Source organism: Bufo bufo, chromosome 8, assembly GCF_905171765.1.
Source record: "Bufo bufo chromosome 8, aBufBuf1.1, whole genome shotgun sequence".
Classification (NCBI taxonomy): Eukaryota; Metazoa; Chordata; class Amphibia; order Anura; family Bufonidae; genus Bufo; species Bufo bufo.
The window spans coordinates 165,121,089-165,138,311 of record NC_053396.1 but is presented as its reverse complement, the minus strand read 5'-3'; the positions used below and the strand labels follow the sequence as shown (position 1 = coordinate 165,138,311).

Genomic DNA, 17,223 nt, shown 5'->3' with positions numbered 1-17,223 from the left:
TAGAGAGAAGGGTTGATGGGGAGGGGGAAGAGGGAGTCTCTACTAGCTTGCTAGAAATTCCTGAAAAGTTTCCAGGGTTGCCAAATAGTAAGACATTTTGGGCGAGAGTGTGATTCCCAGTGTGCTAATTCTTCAAATCTGAATAGCTGGTCAGTTTTTTCAATCCATGATGATATGGAAGGGGGTGAGTCATTTTTCCATAGGTAGGGGATTAGCACGCGGGCAGCCGTAATAGGCGTGGTCGGGAGATTGTTTTTAGATGGTGTCAACGTTATATTGGGGCACCATAGGAGGATTAGCTTGGGATCTAGTTCTATTTGTGAGGAGCAAACCTGGTTTATTAAAGCTCCCACCTGGGTCCAGAAGGGGCGTATTTTCTGTCAGAACCACCAGATGTGAGAGAGAGAACCCGTTCCACTCCGCACCTCCAGCACACCTCCGGGATGTTCGGGTCAAGCTTATAGTACTGAATTTATATCTTGAGAGTTAGTACACAGAATATAGAATTGGTGGCACATTAGGACCCCCCCCCCCACCCCCACACCTACTCCCCCACAAAGAAGTGTAGGCCATGCCATGTGATCTTCCAGGTATAGTATGAATAGACCCTAAATCCAGAAGAAGAGAGCTGTGGAGAGGGGGGAGGAGGGTTTAACCCTTTAACCTCTCCTTTCTGTGTGGCCCCACAGCATCGTATTTTATGTGGGTGAACAAGCTAGGCAACCATCCACCTTGAATTAGATGAAAAGGTTGGTAGGCAGAGACAAGCCCTTAGGGCGTGTGCCCCCTCACTCTATGACGGTCAAGACATTTTCATCCAATTAGGCATTTCTACATTGCTTGATGTTGGCACATGTGCATTTAGTGAGGCTTTTCTCTTCTGCTGTTTTCAGAGACTGGACTTCTCTGGTATCGAGCCAGACATACGGCCATTTGAAGAGAAAAGCAGACGTCATTTCTTAGTCAAATGCCAGGAACTGAGCTTTAATATACTTGGGAATGTGACTGAAAACGTTGAAGGACCCTTGACAAATGTAAGCGCTTACAGGATTCTGACGCTTGATAATAAATCATCAGGTGGTTTAGTAAGATTAGAGCAGCGTCTTGTTATAGACGTACAATGGAGTGCTGTAAGTGTAAAAATCCTGCGTATAACAAATGAGGTGTTGTCCAGACAGACAGCGAAACCTTACACAATGACGTCCATTCATGCCACACTTTCTTCAGCCACTATTACACTCTATGGGCCAGATTTATTATTAGCTCAAGTCAAAATAATGGAGTGAAAAAGTCACAAATGTTTGCGCAATCGCTAAAACTGCGCAAAAATTTGTGACTTTTATTGGCTCTGTGCTATGCTCGCCAGTTTTCTGAAAGTGGGCATGTCTTCTTATGTAAATTAATCTCTAGACAGATTTACTATTGCGATTATTTAAAAAGTCGCAAATAATTGCACAATTTCACTCCAGTGAGGACCATGCATATCTTATGCGAATTTTTAATAGAACATGTGACTTTTTCGTAAAGACGTGCGACTTTTGTAAAACCGCTTACTGAAGGATAAACTGCTACTGTCAAACCACATTTATCACAGTATTAGGGTCCATTTACACGTCCGTGTGTGTTTTGCGATCCACAAAACACGGACATCGGCGATGTGCGTTCCGCATTTTGCGGACTGCACATCGCCGGCACTTAATAGAAAATGCCTATTCTTGTCTGCAATTGCGGACAAGAATAGGACATGTTCTATTTTTTCGGCATCGGAATTGCGGACCCGGAAGTGCGTATCCGCAATTACGGATCCGGGCAGCACATCGTGCTGCCCCATAAAAATGAATGGGTCTGCAATTCCGTTCCGCAAAATGCGAAACGAAAATGCGGATGTGTGAATGGACCCTTAAAGGACCATTAATAAATCTGGCCCTATATGTTTTTTTTTTTCAGGTTGAGCCATTTTTTGTCAGTTTAGCACTGTTTGATGTGAGAAATAACTGCAAACTGTCCGCGGACTTCCATGTGGACCTTAACCCTTTGTCAGTGACAGAAATGTTAAATAATCTGTCATCAGAAGCGGCTGCCAATAGAAGTCCTAAAAAGTCCTTCAATGAGATTCTTATCCATGGCATCCCAGAATCTCAGTTCCACTTCATAAAGGAGGTGAAAGATGCTCAGTGTCTATTATCTATCTATCTATCTATCTATCTATCTATCTATCTATCTATCTATCTATCTATCTATCTATCTATCTAACATTCTATCATTCTATCAAATCAAATCAAATAAGCTTTATTGGCAGGACCAAATACATTTTAGCATTGCCAAAGCAAGTTCGAAATAATTAAGTAGGGTTGGGGGATGGGGACACGTCCAGGGTGGGGATATAGGAGTCCATGGTATATCAGGCTCCTCCTAGTCTATGGCAGGCAGAAATATATTGTGCTGCTATGGCCGCTGTGTTCTCCACTAACCCCAGCAGTATGGAGAGTCTCTATTCCTCCTCCATGGAGGTGAAGTCTGGGCAGAGATCAGACAGTCTCCTGAAGTGAGTCTCCCTCACTGCTGAGTATTTGTGGCACCGCAGCAGGAAATGAGCCTCATCCTCCACGGCCTCCTGGTCGCACTACTGGCACAGTCTGCTCTCCCTGGGCTTGTACCTCTGTTGGTGACGCCTGGATTCAATGAGCAGGCTGTGGGTGCTCAGTCTGTACCGGCTCAGGATCTGTCGGTTTCTTGGATTGGGGAGTTTCTCCATATATGGGGCCAGTTTGTACTCCCTCTGCAGGCCCTGGTATACTGTCAGCTTCTGTGATGTTCGTATGTCGTTCCTCCAGACGCTAATATACTCTTCTTTGCTCTTGTGTATCGTCCTCTGGATTTCCCCCTTTGCCAGGCTGTATTGGTTGGTGGCTTGGGCAGGCTGGGTTTGGGTGACTTGTTGCAGGGTGCTTTGTTTTTCTGGGGCTTATTGGTGTAGCAAGGCTTTGTGATGGTAGGAGCTGGGACTGCTGCTATGCAGATGGGCTCTGAACGATAGCACCCTCTTCTGGACAGCAAAGTAAAGTGGGAATCTGCCCAGTTCTGCTCGACATGCACTGTTTGAAGTGCTCCTGTGGACCTGGAGAAAGTATTTGCAGTATTTTAGGTGGAATAGTTCTGTTGGCCCAGAGTCCCACTTTGCCCGTTCTGGGTATATGTCAGGGCCCCAGACTTCGCTGCCATACAGGATTATTGGGGTGATGATGGTGTAAAGGATTTTAAGCCAGACGGTCACTGGTGTTTTAAGGTGATACAGACGCCTTCTGATGACGTAGAAGGTTTTGCTCGCCTTGTCTTTCAGTATTTCCATGGCTTTCTTAAAACTCCCTGATTGGCTGATTTCTAGGCCCAGGTAGGTGTAGCTGTCGGTTTCTGAAAGTGGACAGTTGTTTAGCAGGAAGGGAGGACACCCAGCTGCTTTCTGGTTTCTTTTCTGGAACACCATGATGTTGGTTTTCTTTGGATTGATGGGCAGTGGCCACGTATTACTGAACTTCTCCAGGATTTTCAGGTTATCTTGGAGACCTTTCTCAGTTGGCGATAGTAGCAGAAGATCATCTGCGTAAAGGAGAAATTTCATCTCGGTGTCATGGAGGGTGAGACCAGGTGCTGAGGAAGACTCCAGAGCCACTGAGGCTGCAGCCCTGTCTGACTCCTCGGCTTTGCCGGAAATAAGCCGTTCTCCTCCCATTTACCTTCACGCTGCATCTGTTCTCAGTGTAGGAACTTCTGATGACATCATATGTTTTTCCTCCTATTCCGCTTTCAAGAAGTTTCAGGAATAGGCCCGGGTGCCACACTGGCCTTCTTAAAGTCCACAAAGCAGGCATAGATGTTTCTATGCTTTGTATTGTGGACATGGCTCTTGATGAGGCTCTGCAGGTTGTAGATATGGTGCAGTGGTTTGGTATGAAGCCTGCTTGGCTTCTGCTGAGGATGTTGTGCTGGGTGAGGAAGCTGAGGATCCTCTTATTCAGGATACTGCTGAGGAGTTTTCCCAGGTTGCTGCTGACGCATATCCCTCTATAGTTGGCTGGGTCGTACCTGTCTCCGCCCTTGTGTATGGGGGTGATGACGCCCTGGTTCCAGCTCTGGAGGAAGTAGCCGGCACTCAGCACATCATTGTAGAATTTTACTAATGCGGCCTGGATACCTGGCGGGCTGTATTTGATCATTTCTGGAAGGATCCCATCTGGGCCACTGGCTTTTTTAATCTTATCTCCTGCAGTGTGATCGGTGTGTCTAGAGGGTTTTGGAAAACTTTGATTTTTTTCCTCCATATCCTTCAGCTTTTTCGTGATTTCTTTTTTTTTTCTGGGCTTTGTCCTCCCTCAAGATGGCTTTGTAAAGATCCTTGAGGAACTGGAGCCAGATGTTGCCGTTTTGGATGTGGAGGTTGGTGTTCTTGCTGGTTTTGTCCATGTGCTTCCATAGTTCCCAGAAGGAGTTGTTCTGGAGAGCATCTTGGAGTTGGAGCAGCTTGGTTGAGATGTTGCCTTGCTTTTTCTTTCTGAGGGTATTTTTGTATTGCCTTTGTATGTTGCTGTAGGCTTCCCTCAGACTGGGGTTGTTCGGGTCTTGGTGTTTCCTATTTGAGGCCATTCTTAGCGCTTTCCTTATATCTTTACACTCCGGGTCGAACCAACTGTTGGGTTGTTGCTTTTTTGGCCTCTTGTTGCATCTTTTGAGGTCAGACATTTCCGCCATGGTGTAAAGTATATTATTAAAGTCCCTTACCGGGAGATTTACTCCATCTGGGTTCAGCTTATACACTTTACTATGGAAGTTATGGAGCATTTCCAGGATCTCTGCGCTGTTTATGGTCTACATATACTTTGGGGCTGACATCTTGGACCATTTAAAAGATGGAGTTAGGCTAAAGAGGCCGGTCTGCTGTGATGTTTGTGCCGGTGGTTTACTTGTGTATTTAATGTATAGGAGCAGTTGGTTGTGGTCTGACAGGTGTGTCTGTGGGGTGACTATGAAGCCACCAACATTTTTGGGGTCCATATCTGTGATGGCATAGTCTACCACACTGTTGCCTACATGGGAGTTTAGGGTATATCTACTAAGAGAGTCTCCCTTGGTGCGGCCATTGAGAATATGAAGTCCGAGGCTTCGACATAAGTTCAGCAATGTTCTGCCACTTTTATTTACTGTGCTGTCATAGCTGTTCCTCTCGGTCTATCTATCTATCTATCTATCTATCTATCTATCTATCTATCTATCTATCTATCTATCTATCTATCTATCTATCTATCTATCTACCCCATATCTATATATCATCTATCTATCTATCTATCTATCTATCTCATGTCTATCTATCTAGCTATCTGTCTATCCTCCCAAATTACTGCTTTCTTTCTGTGATTACAGGGAATATTTTCAGTGACAAATCCACATCCTGAGGTTTTTTTGGTGGCACGTATTGAAAAAGTCTTACAGGGAAATATCGCACATTGTGCAGAACCGTACATCAAAAACTCTGATCCAGCAAAGGTATTCGTTTCCTAAACTTGTGAACTTTTTATTAGGACAATATTGTTTCTCTTTTTATTTCACTCAGGTCATTGTTTCCTATAGTTTCCTGTCATTGTAGTTAATAATTTCCTCCAATTTAATTGCCCAAATTATACTAAATGAAAAGCTTCCTGTTTAAGTAATGGAAGCACTTACAGAAGTAATGACGCTAAATCAAGCACTGCAGTGTCTAATAGTCAGATCGCCGGGACACAGCTCCTCCTGTATGGAGTTAATAAAATAAAATCCCAAAAATTATTTATACTTTTACAGCCTTGATAATTGCATATGAATTGTATGCTTTTTATGTATTTTATTGATGAGCTAACTCATCAATTTTATATATGTGAATGATTGTTTATTAATTATTAACCCCATACAGACGATTGGACCTTTAGGATGCAACAATATATTTTTTCCAACAATTTATTCATTTTGGCGGCCAAGTTGTCTTTCTCAGTGTATATATATATCCGATTAACTTTTTCCTAATCTTTTGGTGGGGGATGGAGAAAACAAGACATGAATTTCACTCTTGTTTTTTTAAACAGCCCCCTAATGGCTTTCTGTATTAAAAGCTGAATTTATTACATGAGTTGTATGAAGGGAACTTGAAGCTAAGTAAAATATTGCAATTGCTATCGCTAATGCCTTGCAATAAAACCACCGGTACTGGCCTTAAAGCAGCTTTGTCACCAGGATCAACCCTATTAAACCAAACACACTGTCTGGTAGGGCTCATCATGCTGATTAAAAGAATACCTTTCTTTTGTCTGTATGCTAAACAGCTGCAGAGATACCTGCGTTTTTATTCATATGCAAATTAGATATTCGAGCACCAGGAGGCAGGGCTGAATCCTTTGAGCACTGCTTTGTAACACCCCCTGTGCTCTGCACATTCCCCCCTACCCTTGATTGACAGGGCTAGACATGCTGAGGGCAGAGCTGGTTCCTAGCATCTACATATCATATACTCTACAGTCAGGTCCATAAATATTGGGACATCGACACAATTCTAACATTTTTGGCTCTATACGCCATCACAATGTATTTGAAATGAAACGAACAAGATGTGCTTTAACTGCAGACTGTCAGCTTTAATTTGAGGGTATTTACATCCAAATCAGGTGAACGGTGTAAGAATTACAACAGTTTTCATATGTGCCTCCCACTTGTTAAGGGACCAAAAGTAATGGGACAATTGTCTTCTCAGCTGTTCCATGGCCAGGTGTGTGTTATTCCCTCCTTATCCCAATTACAATGAGCAGATAAAAGGTCCAGAGTTCATTTCAAGTGTGCTATTTGCATTTGAAATCTGTTGCTGTCAACTCTCAAGATGAGATCCAAAGAGCTGTTACTAGCAAAAACAAGATAGCAAAAACATTACGCGTGGCCAAAACAACAGTTTTGAACATTCTTAAAAAGAAGGAACGCACCGGTGAGCTCAGCAACACCAAAAGACCCGGAAGACCACGGAACACAACTGTGGTGGATGACCGAAGAATTATTTTCCTGGTGAAGAAAACACCCTTCACAACAGTTGGCCAGATCAAGAACACCTTCCAGGAGGTAGGTGTATGTGTGTCAAAGTCAACAATCAAGAGAAGACTTCACCAGAGTGAATACAGAGAGTTCACCACAAGATGTAAACCATTGGTGAGCCTCAAAAACAGGAAGGCCAGATTACAGTTTGCCAAACGACATCTAAAAAAGCCTTCACAGTTCTGGAACAACATCCTATGGACAGATGAGACCAAGATCAACTTGTACCAGAATGATGGGAAGAGAAGAGTATGGAGAAGGAAAGGAACTGCTCATGATCCTAAACATACCACCTCATCAGTGAAGCATGGTGGTGGTAGTGTCATAGCGTGGGCATGTATGGCTGCCAATGGAAATGGTTCTCTTGTACTTATTGATGATGTGACTGCTGACAAAAGCAGCAGGATGAATTCTGAAGTGTTTCGGGCAATATTATCTGCTCATAATTAGCCAAATGCTTCAGAACTCATTGGACGGCGCTTCACAGTGCAGATGGACAATAACCCAAAGCATACTGCAAAAGCAACCAAAGAGTTTTTTTAAGGGAAAGAAGTGGAATGTTATGCAATGGCCAGTCAATCACCTGACCTGAATCCGATTGAGCATGCATTTCACTTGCTGAAGACAAAACTGAAGGGAAAATGCCCCAAGAACAAGTAGGAACTGAAGACAGTTGCAGTAGAGGCCTGGCAGAGCATCACCAGGGATGAAACCCAGCGTCTGGTGATGTCTATGCGTTCCAGACTTCAGGCTGTAATTGACTACAAAGGATTTGCAAACAAGTATTAAAAAAGTGAAAGTTTGATTTATGATCAGAGTTGAGCGAACAGTGTGAAGTTTGGGTTCGTCGGGTTCGGCCGAACTTCAGGTCAAAGTTCGGGTTCGGGACCCGAACTTGACCTGAACTTCACCCCGAACCCGGACCCCATTAAAGTGAATGGGGACCCGAACTTCACCTTATTATTTTCCGTTATAACATGGTTATAATGGAAAATAATAGCATTCTTAAGTCAGAATGCTAAATAAAATGTGGCTTGAGGGGTTAAACAAAAACAAAAAAAACCTCTGCTGATCCATTTGAGCACGCAGCCGCTCTCCTTTCTGTTCTTTCTTCTTAAGGACCTGCAAAATGACCTTCCGTGACGTCATCGCGGTCATCACGTGATGAACGCCATGACGTCACGGAATGTCCTGCTGATTAAAGATAGAAATTTCTATCTTTAATCAGCAGGACCTTCCGTGACGTCATCGCGTTTATCACGTGATGACCGCAATGATGTCGCGGAAGGTCATTTTGCAGGTCCTTAAGAAGAAAGAACAGAAAGGAGAGCGGCTGCGTGCTCAAATGGATCAGGTGAGTTTTTATTATTTTTTTAACCCCTCAAGCCACATTTTAATTCTCTTATTTTCCTTTATAACCATGTTATAACGGAAAATAATAAAATCACCCGAACACCGAACCCGAACCCAGACTTCAGTGAAAAAGTCCGGGTTCGGGTCCGGGTACAAAAAACCGCAAAGTTCGGTATGAACCCGAACTTTGCGGTTCGGGTTCGCTCAACTCTATTTATGATTATTATTCTGTCCCATTACTTTTGGTCCCTTAACACGTGGGAGGCACATATGCAAACTTATATAATTCCTACACCGTTCACCTGATTTGGATGTAAATATCCTCAAATTAAAGCTGACAGTCTGCAGTTAAAGCACATCTTGTTTGTTTCATTTCAAATCCACTGTGGTGGTGTATAGAGCCCAAAATATTACAATTGTGTCGATGTCCCAATATTTATGGACCTGACTGTATGTACTATAGCTTCACCACACTGAGATCTGCTCAGAAAGCTAATATACATATTACTGCTTTATTCAGAGGCAGAATATATGATTATAAAGACACCAGGAATATGTGTTAGCTTATAAGCATAGAAAAGACATGCTTCTGTATGTGGTAATGCTATAGCTTTGTGGTAAGTGCTTGATTTTGCATGTAGAGATTCCAGGTTTGAATTCTGGGAGAGGCTTCTAGGTTTTTTTCTTCTGATATTTTCTTTCTTCCACATTTAACCCATAATAAAAGTCTATGGGGCACATTTATTAAGATGGGACAATTTCTACTTATCTATTAGGGTTCCCCTGCTGCATACACTGATGAAGCTGGGCAGTCGCAAGATCAAAAGGGACAAACAGGGACTCCTATTTAGATGTGAGGGATGGCTCAGTGGGGTGGCCCTTGTTAGGGTGAGCACTCTGCCTCCTGAGCGTAAAGACTAGCTCAGGACAAGTAGGGGCAAATAGGGTTATAGACCCAGTACCCTGACATCGGGGACCACCTCTAGGGACCACGGACCTACAGAGTGGTAAGACCATTTTTTTTCCCTGCATGGATAATCATTGCACAAGCGTGCTTTCACTTACTGGGCTATTATTTTATATTGATGTATGTATTAAACGTTAAGTATTAACAAGGAGGTCACCCACCATAACTGTGTCTTTAATTATCTGAGGGTTGCCCATCAACATTATCTCACTAACCATTGGTACAGTGGTTGTGTTACCTTATTCACATGTATTAAGACCAGCGTTTTAGACTTATATAATAACTCGTATACCTGGCAGTGGATCCGCCGAAGGTATGAAGAGGCGCCGACCTCTACATAACTTTGGTGGATCCGCCGCCACTTCTAAATGTAATCCCAAACGGAAGGCAGGAAGTATCTGTTAGGGTTAAAACAGAAGGGTGAGTACGTCAGCACTATGTATCGTGAGACCCATGTAAATTGGAGGCTCATCTGTATAGGTTGTGCTCGATTAGGAACAACTCTAATGTATGTGTATCAGGATCGCAAAAGTTGTATGGGATGCAGCCGCAGTGAAATGAACTTTAAGGGCAGGTGCTCAGTCTTCCAAGGAGATAAGTAGAGTTGAGTATGATGGACCGCCAGGCACAAAGGACCACATCAACTGTCGTGCGATCAATGGATTCTTTTTATTGCGAAAAACAACGTGTTTTGGAGATATATGGAGATATATTGAACCTGAAGAAGGGGAATTATATCTCCAAAACGCATTGTTTTTCTCAATAAAAAGAATCCAGTGATTGCATGACAGTTGATGTGGTCCTTTGTGCCTGGCGGTCCATCATTCTTAACTCTACTTCTAAATGTAAGACCGCTTCCTTGCTGGCTTACATTTACACCATTTTCTATGCCTAAACCAGGCGTAGAAAATGATGAATGAGACGTCCCCTTCCCCGCCCATGCCACGTCAATTTTTTTAGACCAGGCGTGAGCTGGGAAAAGTCGCCTGTAATCAGTGCATGTGACCATAATTATGCCCCCCGGAAGAAAACAATGCAAGGACTGGAGCAGTGTGGAGCAGTTATGTATGAATCCTCTGTTTCCACAAGCAGGCTGCAGGCACTTGCCTAAAAATCATTATAACCAGAAAACTCCTTTAAGAGAAAAGTTTTCCAAATGGGGGACTTCCCTCTATAAATGCAGAGTTCCTTAATATGGTACATTTTTTATATTTTTTAGCAATCTTTGCAGCTAATTTTGCTTCTATGGACTTGTTTCTAGACTGCACAGAAAGTGCACAAGATTGCAAGACAGGTCTGCAGTCGCTTGGGCCAGTACAGGATGCCATTTGCTTGGGCTGCGAGGTATTGCTGTGTTATTGGTGAGGTCTTCAGAATTGTAGTCTATTCTGAGCTTCGTTTAATGCATTTTCACGATGGTAATGTTTGTTTTCAAGGCCGGTATTCAAGGACACCCAGGGGACCCTGGATATTGAAGGGAAATTTTCTCCTTTATACAAACAGGATAGTGGCAAACTTTCTAACGATGATCTTCTGAAGCTCCTGGCAGAGTACAGGAAGTAAGTCAGCTATTTTATCTCGTGTACATTGCAGTCATTTTAGGACATGTTAAACTGCATTTTACTGCTATTATTTAACCCCTTCCCGACATATGACGTAATAGTACGTCATGGCGGCAAGTGACTTGTTTCATTTTGACGTACTATTACATCATGGTGATCGGGCAGGCACCGGGGATCCGATGGGTGAGAAGGCAGCCCGAAACCTTGCAGAGGCTGCCCAATGCCTTGCACGGCATCGGGATCTGTCTTCTGCGTGGGCCGAGGAAATCAAGCCCCAGGCCTGCTCTCCTAGGCAACCTGTTAGTGTAGTACTCTGTGTAGTACACGAACAGGCAATGCATTACAATACAGATGTATTGTAATGCATTGCAGAAGGGAATCAGACCCTCAGAAGTTGAAGTCCCAGAGTGGGACAGAAAAATAGTTTAAAAAAAAAAAGTGTTTTTAATAAAAAAAAAAAAGTTTCAAGTAAAAAAAAGAAAAAACGCTCCTTTCCCCTGATTTTATAATAAAAAATAAAAAAAAAGGAAAAAACACACATATTAGGTATCACCACGTCCGTAACGACTGGCTCTATAAATATATCACATGATCCACCCCGTCCAATAAACACCATAAAAAAAAAAAAAAAAAGAAAACTGTCACAAAAAGTCATTTTTGTCACCTTACATCACAAAATGTGCAACATCAAGTGATCAAAAAGGTGTATGTCCCACAAAATGGTACCAGTAGAACCATCACCCTATCCCGCAAAAAATGAGCCCCTACATAAGAAAATCTCTCAAAAAATAAAAAAGACTGTTGCTCTCAGAACATGAAGACATTAAAACATAATTTTTTGGTTTCAAAAAAGCTATTATTGTGTTAAAGTGAAATAAATAAAAATAAGTATACATATTAGGTATCGCCGCGTTCGTAACAACCAGCTCAATATCACATGACCTAACCCCTCAGCTGAACACTGTAAAAAGTAAAAATAGTATAATATTCTCCTTACATCACAAAAATTGCAACACCAAGAGATCAAAAAGGTGTATGCCCCCCAAAATAGTAGCAATCAAACCGTCACCTTATCCCGCAAAAAACTAGAACCTACCTAAGACAATCGGTCAAAAAATAAAAAAAACTATGACTCTCAGACAATGGAGACTAAAATATAATTTTTTTAGCTTCAAAACTGCTATTATTGTGTTAAAGTGAAATTAATAAATAAAAAGTAGACATATTAGGTATTGCCACGTCTGTAACAACCTGCTCTATAAAAATATCACATGAACTAACCCCTCAGGTGAACACAGTAAAAAAAAAATAAACAGTGTCAAAAAAGCCATTTTTTTTTGCTTTAAAAATGCTATTATTGTGTAAAACTTAAATAAATAAGAAAAAGTATACTTATTAGGTATTGCCACATCAGTAACGATCTCCTCTATCAAAATTTTTCATGACCTAACCCGTCAGGTAAACACTGTAAAAATAAATAAATAAATAAAAACTGTGCCAAAACAACCAATTTTTTGGTCACCTTGCCCCATAAAGTGTAATAATGAATGATCAAAAAATCATATGTACCCAAAAATGGTACCAATAAAAATATTAACTCTTCCTGCAAAAAACTAGCCCCTGCACAAGACGATCGGCAGAAAAAAAATATGCCGTTCAGAAAATGGAGACACAAAAATATAATTTTTTTTTCAAAAATGCTTTATTATGTAAAACTGAAACAAACAAACAAAGAAAGTACACATATTTGATATTGTTGCTTCCGTCACAACCTGGTCTATAAAAATAGCACATGATGTACCCTGTCAGATAAATGTTGTAAAAAATAACAAATTAAAACGGTGTCAAAACAGCCATTTTTTGGTTACCTTGCCTCACAACAAACGTGATATAGAGCAATAAAAAATCATATGTACCCCAACATAGTACCAATAAAACTGGCACCTTATCCTGTAGTTTCCAAAATGGGGTCACTTTTTGGGAGTTTCTACTGTAGGGGTGCATCAGGGGGGCTTCAAATGGGACATGGTGTCTAAAAACCAGTCCATCAAAATCTGCCTTCCAAGAACCATATGACATTCCTTTCCTTCTTCGCCCTGCCGTGTGCCCGTACATCAGTTTACAACCACATGTGGGGTGTTTATGTAAACCACAGAATCAGGGTAATAAATATTGAGTTTTGTTTGGCTGTTAACCCTCGATGTGTTAAAGAACAAAATGGATTAAAATGGAAAGTCTGCCAAAAAGGTGAAATTTAGAAATTTCATCTCCATTTTCCTTTAATTCTTGTAGAACACCTAAAGGGTTAACAAAGTTTGTAAATTCAGTTTTAAGTAACTTTAGGGGTGTAGTTTCTACAATGGGGTAATTTATGGGGGGTTTCCACTATGTAAGCCACACAAAGTTACTTCAGACCTGAACTGGTCCTTAACCGCCTCACGTCCGCCCATAGGATATAAACGTCCTATGGGTGGACGTCTATTTCTGACAGCACGTTTTAAAACGTCCTGTCAGAAATAGCAGCTGCACGCTAATCGTGCAGCTGCTGATCGGGTTGCCCGCTGTCAGTGACAGCAGGGCAACCCAGAGATAAGGCAGGGACAGTGCCCAGGTGTCCCTGCCTTCACGATCGCTGCAGACACAGCGCTCACCGAGCGCCGTGTCTGCAGAGCAGGAAGCGCTGTGCGCTTCCTGTTCCGGCCCGGCGGTCATGTGACCGCCGGGACCGGAGAGTGCAGGGGCTGTGTGAGGTCTCTCAGAGACCTCGATCAGCCCTGCTGTGAGGCTGTACAGCGCAGGATTGCTGCTGTACAGCCTCTATAGGGGTGCATTTGTCCTGTAACTGGGGCTACTATGTCAGCCCCAGTTACAGGAGAAATCAACAGTGAAAAAAAAAAAAAAAAGTGAAGTAAATGTCCCCCAGAGGTCTTGTATGACCTTATGGGGGACGAAAAGTGTAAAATAAAATAAAAATAAAATAAAGTGTTGAAAAAATAAAATAAAAAAAAGGTTCACATGTAAAAAAAAAAAAAAATCCCAAGTAAGGAATAAAAAAATAAAAAAAAATAGAAAAAATAAAATAAAATAGACATATTTAGTATTGCCGCGTCCGTAAAAACCAGCTCTATAAAAATATCACATGACCTAACCCCTCGGGTGAACACCGTAAAAAATAAATAAAAAAAACTGTGTCAAAACAAGCAATTTTTGTCACCTTGCATCACAAAAGGTGCAACACCAAGCGATCAAAAACGCGTATGTCCCACAAAATGGTACCAATAAAACCGTCACCTCATCCCGCAAAAAATGAGCCCCTACATAAGAAAATCTCTCAAAAAATAAAAAAACTATAGCTCTTAGAACATGGAGACACTAAAACATCATTTTTTTGGTTTCAAAAATGCTATTATTGTGTTAAAGTGAAACAAATAAAAAAAGTATACATATTAGGTATTGCCGCGTCCGTAAAAACCAGCTCTATAAAAATATCACATGACCTAACCCCTCGGGTGAACACCGTAAAAAAAAAAAAAAAAAAACTGTGTCAAAACAAGCAATTTTTGTCACCTTGCATCACAAAAGGTGCAACACCAAGTGATCAAAAACGCGTATGTCCCACAAAATAGTACCAATAAAACCGTCACCTCATCCCGCAAAAAATGAGCCCCTACATAAGAAAATCTCTCAAAAAATAAAAAAACTATAGCTCTCAGAACATGGACACATTAAAACATAATTTTTTGGTTTCAAAAATGCTATTATTGTGTAAAACTTTAATAAATGAGAAAAAGTATACATATTAGGTATCGCCACGTCCGTAACAATCTGCTCTATAAAAATGTCACTTGACTGAACCCCTCAGGTGAACGCTGTAAAAATAAATAAATAGAAACTGTGCTAAAACAACCAATTTTTTGGTCACCTTGCCCCATAAAGTGTTATAATGAATGATCAAAAAATCATATGTACCCAAAAATAGTACTAATAAAACTGGCACCTTATCCCCTAGTTTCCAAAATGGGGTCACTTCTTGGGAGTTTCTACTGTAAGGGTGCATCAGGGGGCTTCAAATGGGACATGGCATCTAAAAACCATGTGGAGTTCCTTTCCTTCTGCGCCCTGCCGTGTGCCCATACAGCAGTTTACGACCACATGTGGGGTGTTTCTGTAAACCGCAGAATCTGGGTAATAAATATTGAGTTTTGTTTGGCTGTTAACCATCGATGTGTTAAAGAAAAAAATTGATTAAAATGGAAAATCTGCCAAAAAAGTGAAATTTAAAAATTTGATCTCCATTTTCCTTTAATTCTTGTGGAACGCCTAAAGGGTTAACAAAGTTTGTAAAATCGGTTTTGAATACCTTGAGGGGTGTAGTTTCTACAATGGGGTCATTTATGGGGGTATCCACTATGTAGGCCCCACAAAGTGACTTCAGACCTGAACTGGTCCTTATAAAGTGGGTTTTGGCAATTTTCTTACAAATTTGAAGAATTGCTTCTAAACTTCTAAGCCTTCTAACGTCCTAAAAAAATAAAATGACATTTCCAAAATGATGCCAACATAAAGTAGACATATGGGAAATGTTAAATAATAACTATTTTATGAGGTATCACTTTCTGTTTTGAAAGCAGAGAAATTGAAATTTAGAAAATTGCGAATTTTTCAAATTTTTGGGTAAATTTGGGATTTTTTCATAAATAAAGGTGAAATATTTTGACTCAAATTTATGACTATCATGAAGTACAATGTGTCACGAGAAAACAATCTCTGAATGACTTGGATAAATAAAGGCGTTCCAAAGTTATTACCACATAAAGTGAGATATGTCAGTTTTGCAAAATTTGGTCTGGTCAGGAAGAGGGCAAAGGGCCCAGATGGGAAGTGGTTAAAAAGTGGGTTTTGTAAATTTTCTTAAAAATTGTAAGAATTGTTTCTAAAAGCCTTCTAATGTCCTAAAAAAATGAAATGACATTTCCAAAATGATGCCAACACAAAGTAGACATATCGGGAATGTTAAATAATAAATATTTTATGAGGTATCACTTTCTGTTTTAAAGGCAGAGAAATTGAAATTTTTGGGTAAATTTGGGATTTTTTCATAAATAAAGGTGAAATATATTAACTCAAATTTATCATGAAGTACAATGTGTCACGAGAAAACAGTCTCAGAATGGCTTGGATAAGTAAAAGTGTTCCAAAGTTATTACCACATAAAGTGACACATGTCAGATTTGCAAAAAAATGGCCTGGGCAGGAGGGTGAAAACTGGCTCGGGGTAGAAGGAGTTAAATTGTTATATATTTCATCGTTTATACCACGTTTAACAAATGTAGTTTTAAGAGAACCCGCTCTTGATTTTTTATTTTTTGCTTGAAAGGCTATGGACTGATTTTTTTTTATTGTTTGTTTAATTCCTAAATGCAAAATTAAGCAACTTTCTAACTAGTCTATGGTGTGTGTACTGTATATTATTAATTTGGCGGCTGGTGCTGCATAATCTGACACAAATCCATTAGAACGCTGCTCTCTCTGCTCTCCTCCTCCCTTCTCATAGTGTAAGTGCATGGCAGTTGTTTTGAGAGAAGGATTAGGGCAGCTCACATATGCAAGGGGAAGACAGCAGTTTCACGGCCACAAATATCCAGCATGTGTTACTGGGAGAGACATGTTCCCTAGGCGCAGGTTGCAAACTGATTATCAGGAGGTCTGAAAGTAGATGATCAAAGGGCATCTGTCAGCAGTTCTGTACCTGTGAAACTGGCTGACCTGTTACATGTGCACTTGGCAGCTGAAGGCATCGGTGTTGGTCCCTTGTTCATATGTGTCCGCATTGCTGAGGAAAATGTTTTAATATAGTAAAATGAGCCTCAAAGAGCAACCTTCAGCTGCCAAGCGCACATTCAGCTAGTTTCATAGGTACAAATCTGCCCTTTAAAGATTGCAGACTGAAACATAGTGCTTTGTACTCAAATGAAGTAATGTGTAAAACATATATATACAGTACAGACCAAAAGTTTGGACACACCTTCTCATTCAAAGAGTTTTCTTTATTTTCATGACTATGAAGGCATCAAAACTATGAATTAACACATGTGGAATTATATACATAACAAACAAGTGTGAAACAACTGAAAATATGTCATATTCTAGGTTCTTCAAAGTAGCCACCTTTTGCTTTGATTACTGCTTTGCACACTCTTGGCATTCTCTTGATGAGCTTTAAGAGGTAGTCCCCTGAAA

The 17,223-nt window shown here is 40.9% G+C and overlaps 1 protein-coding gene across 3 annotated transcripts in view; it reads left to right on the top strand.

Annotated features, from left to right (window-relative positions):
- The window catches only part of DOCK11 (dedicator of cytokinesis 11), a 291,743-nt gene that overhangs the window by 70,538 nt on the left and 203,982 nt on the right, over nucleotides 1-17,223 (top strand). For all 3 annotated transcript variants that reach the window (XR_005774010.1, XM_040406100.1, XM_040406099.1), the window contains exons 11-15: nucleotides 894-1,034; nucleotides 1,948-2,160; nucleotides 5,416-5,538; nucleotides 10,683-10,765; nucleotides 10,858-10,980. Coding sequence is in view for 2 of the 3 variants with exons in the window: in XM_040406100.1 (XP_040262034.1) it covers nucleotides 894-1,034; nucleotides 1,948-2,160; nucleotides 5,416-5,538; nucleotides 10,683-10,765; nucleotides 10,858-10,980 (683 nt within the window). In the remaining variant the exon portion in view is untranslated. The remainder of the gene's footprint in view (nucleotides 1-893; nucleotides 1,035-1,947; nucleotides 2,161-5,415; nucleotides 5,539-10,682; nucleotides 10,766-10,857; nucleotides 10,981-17,223) is intronic.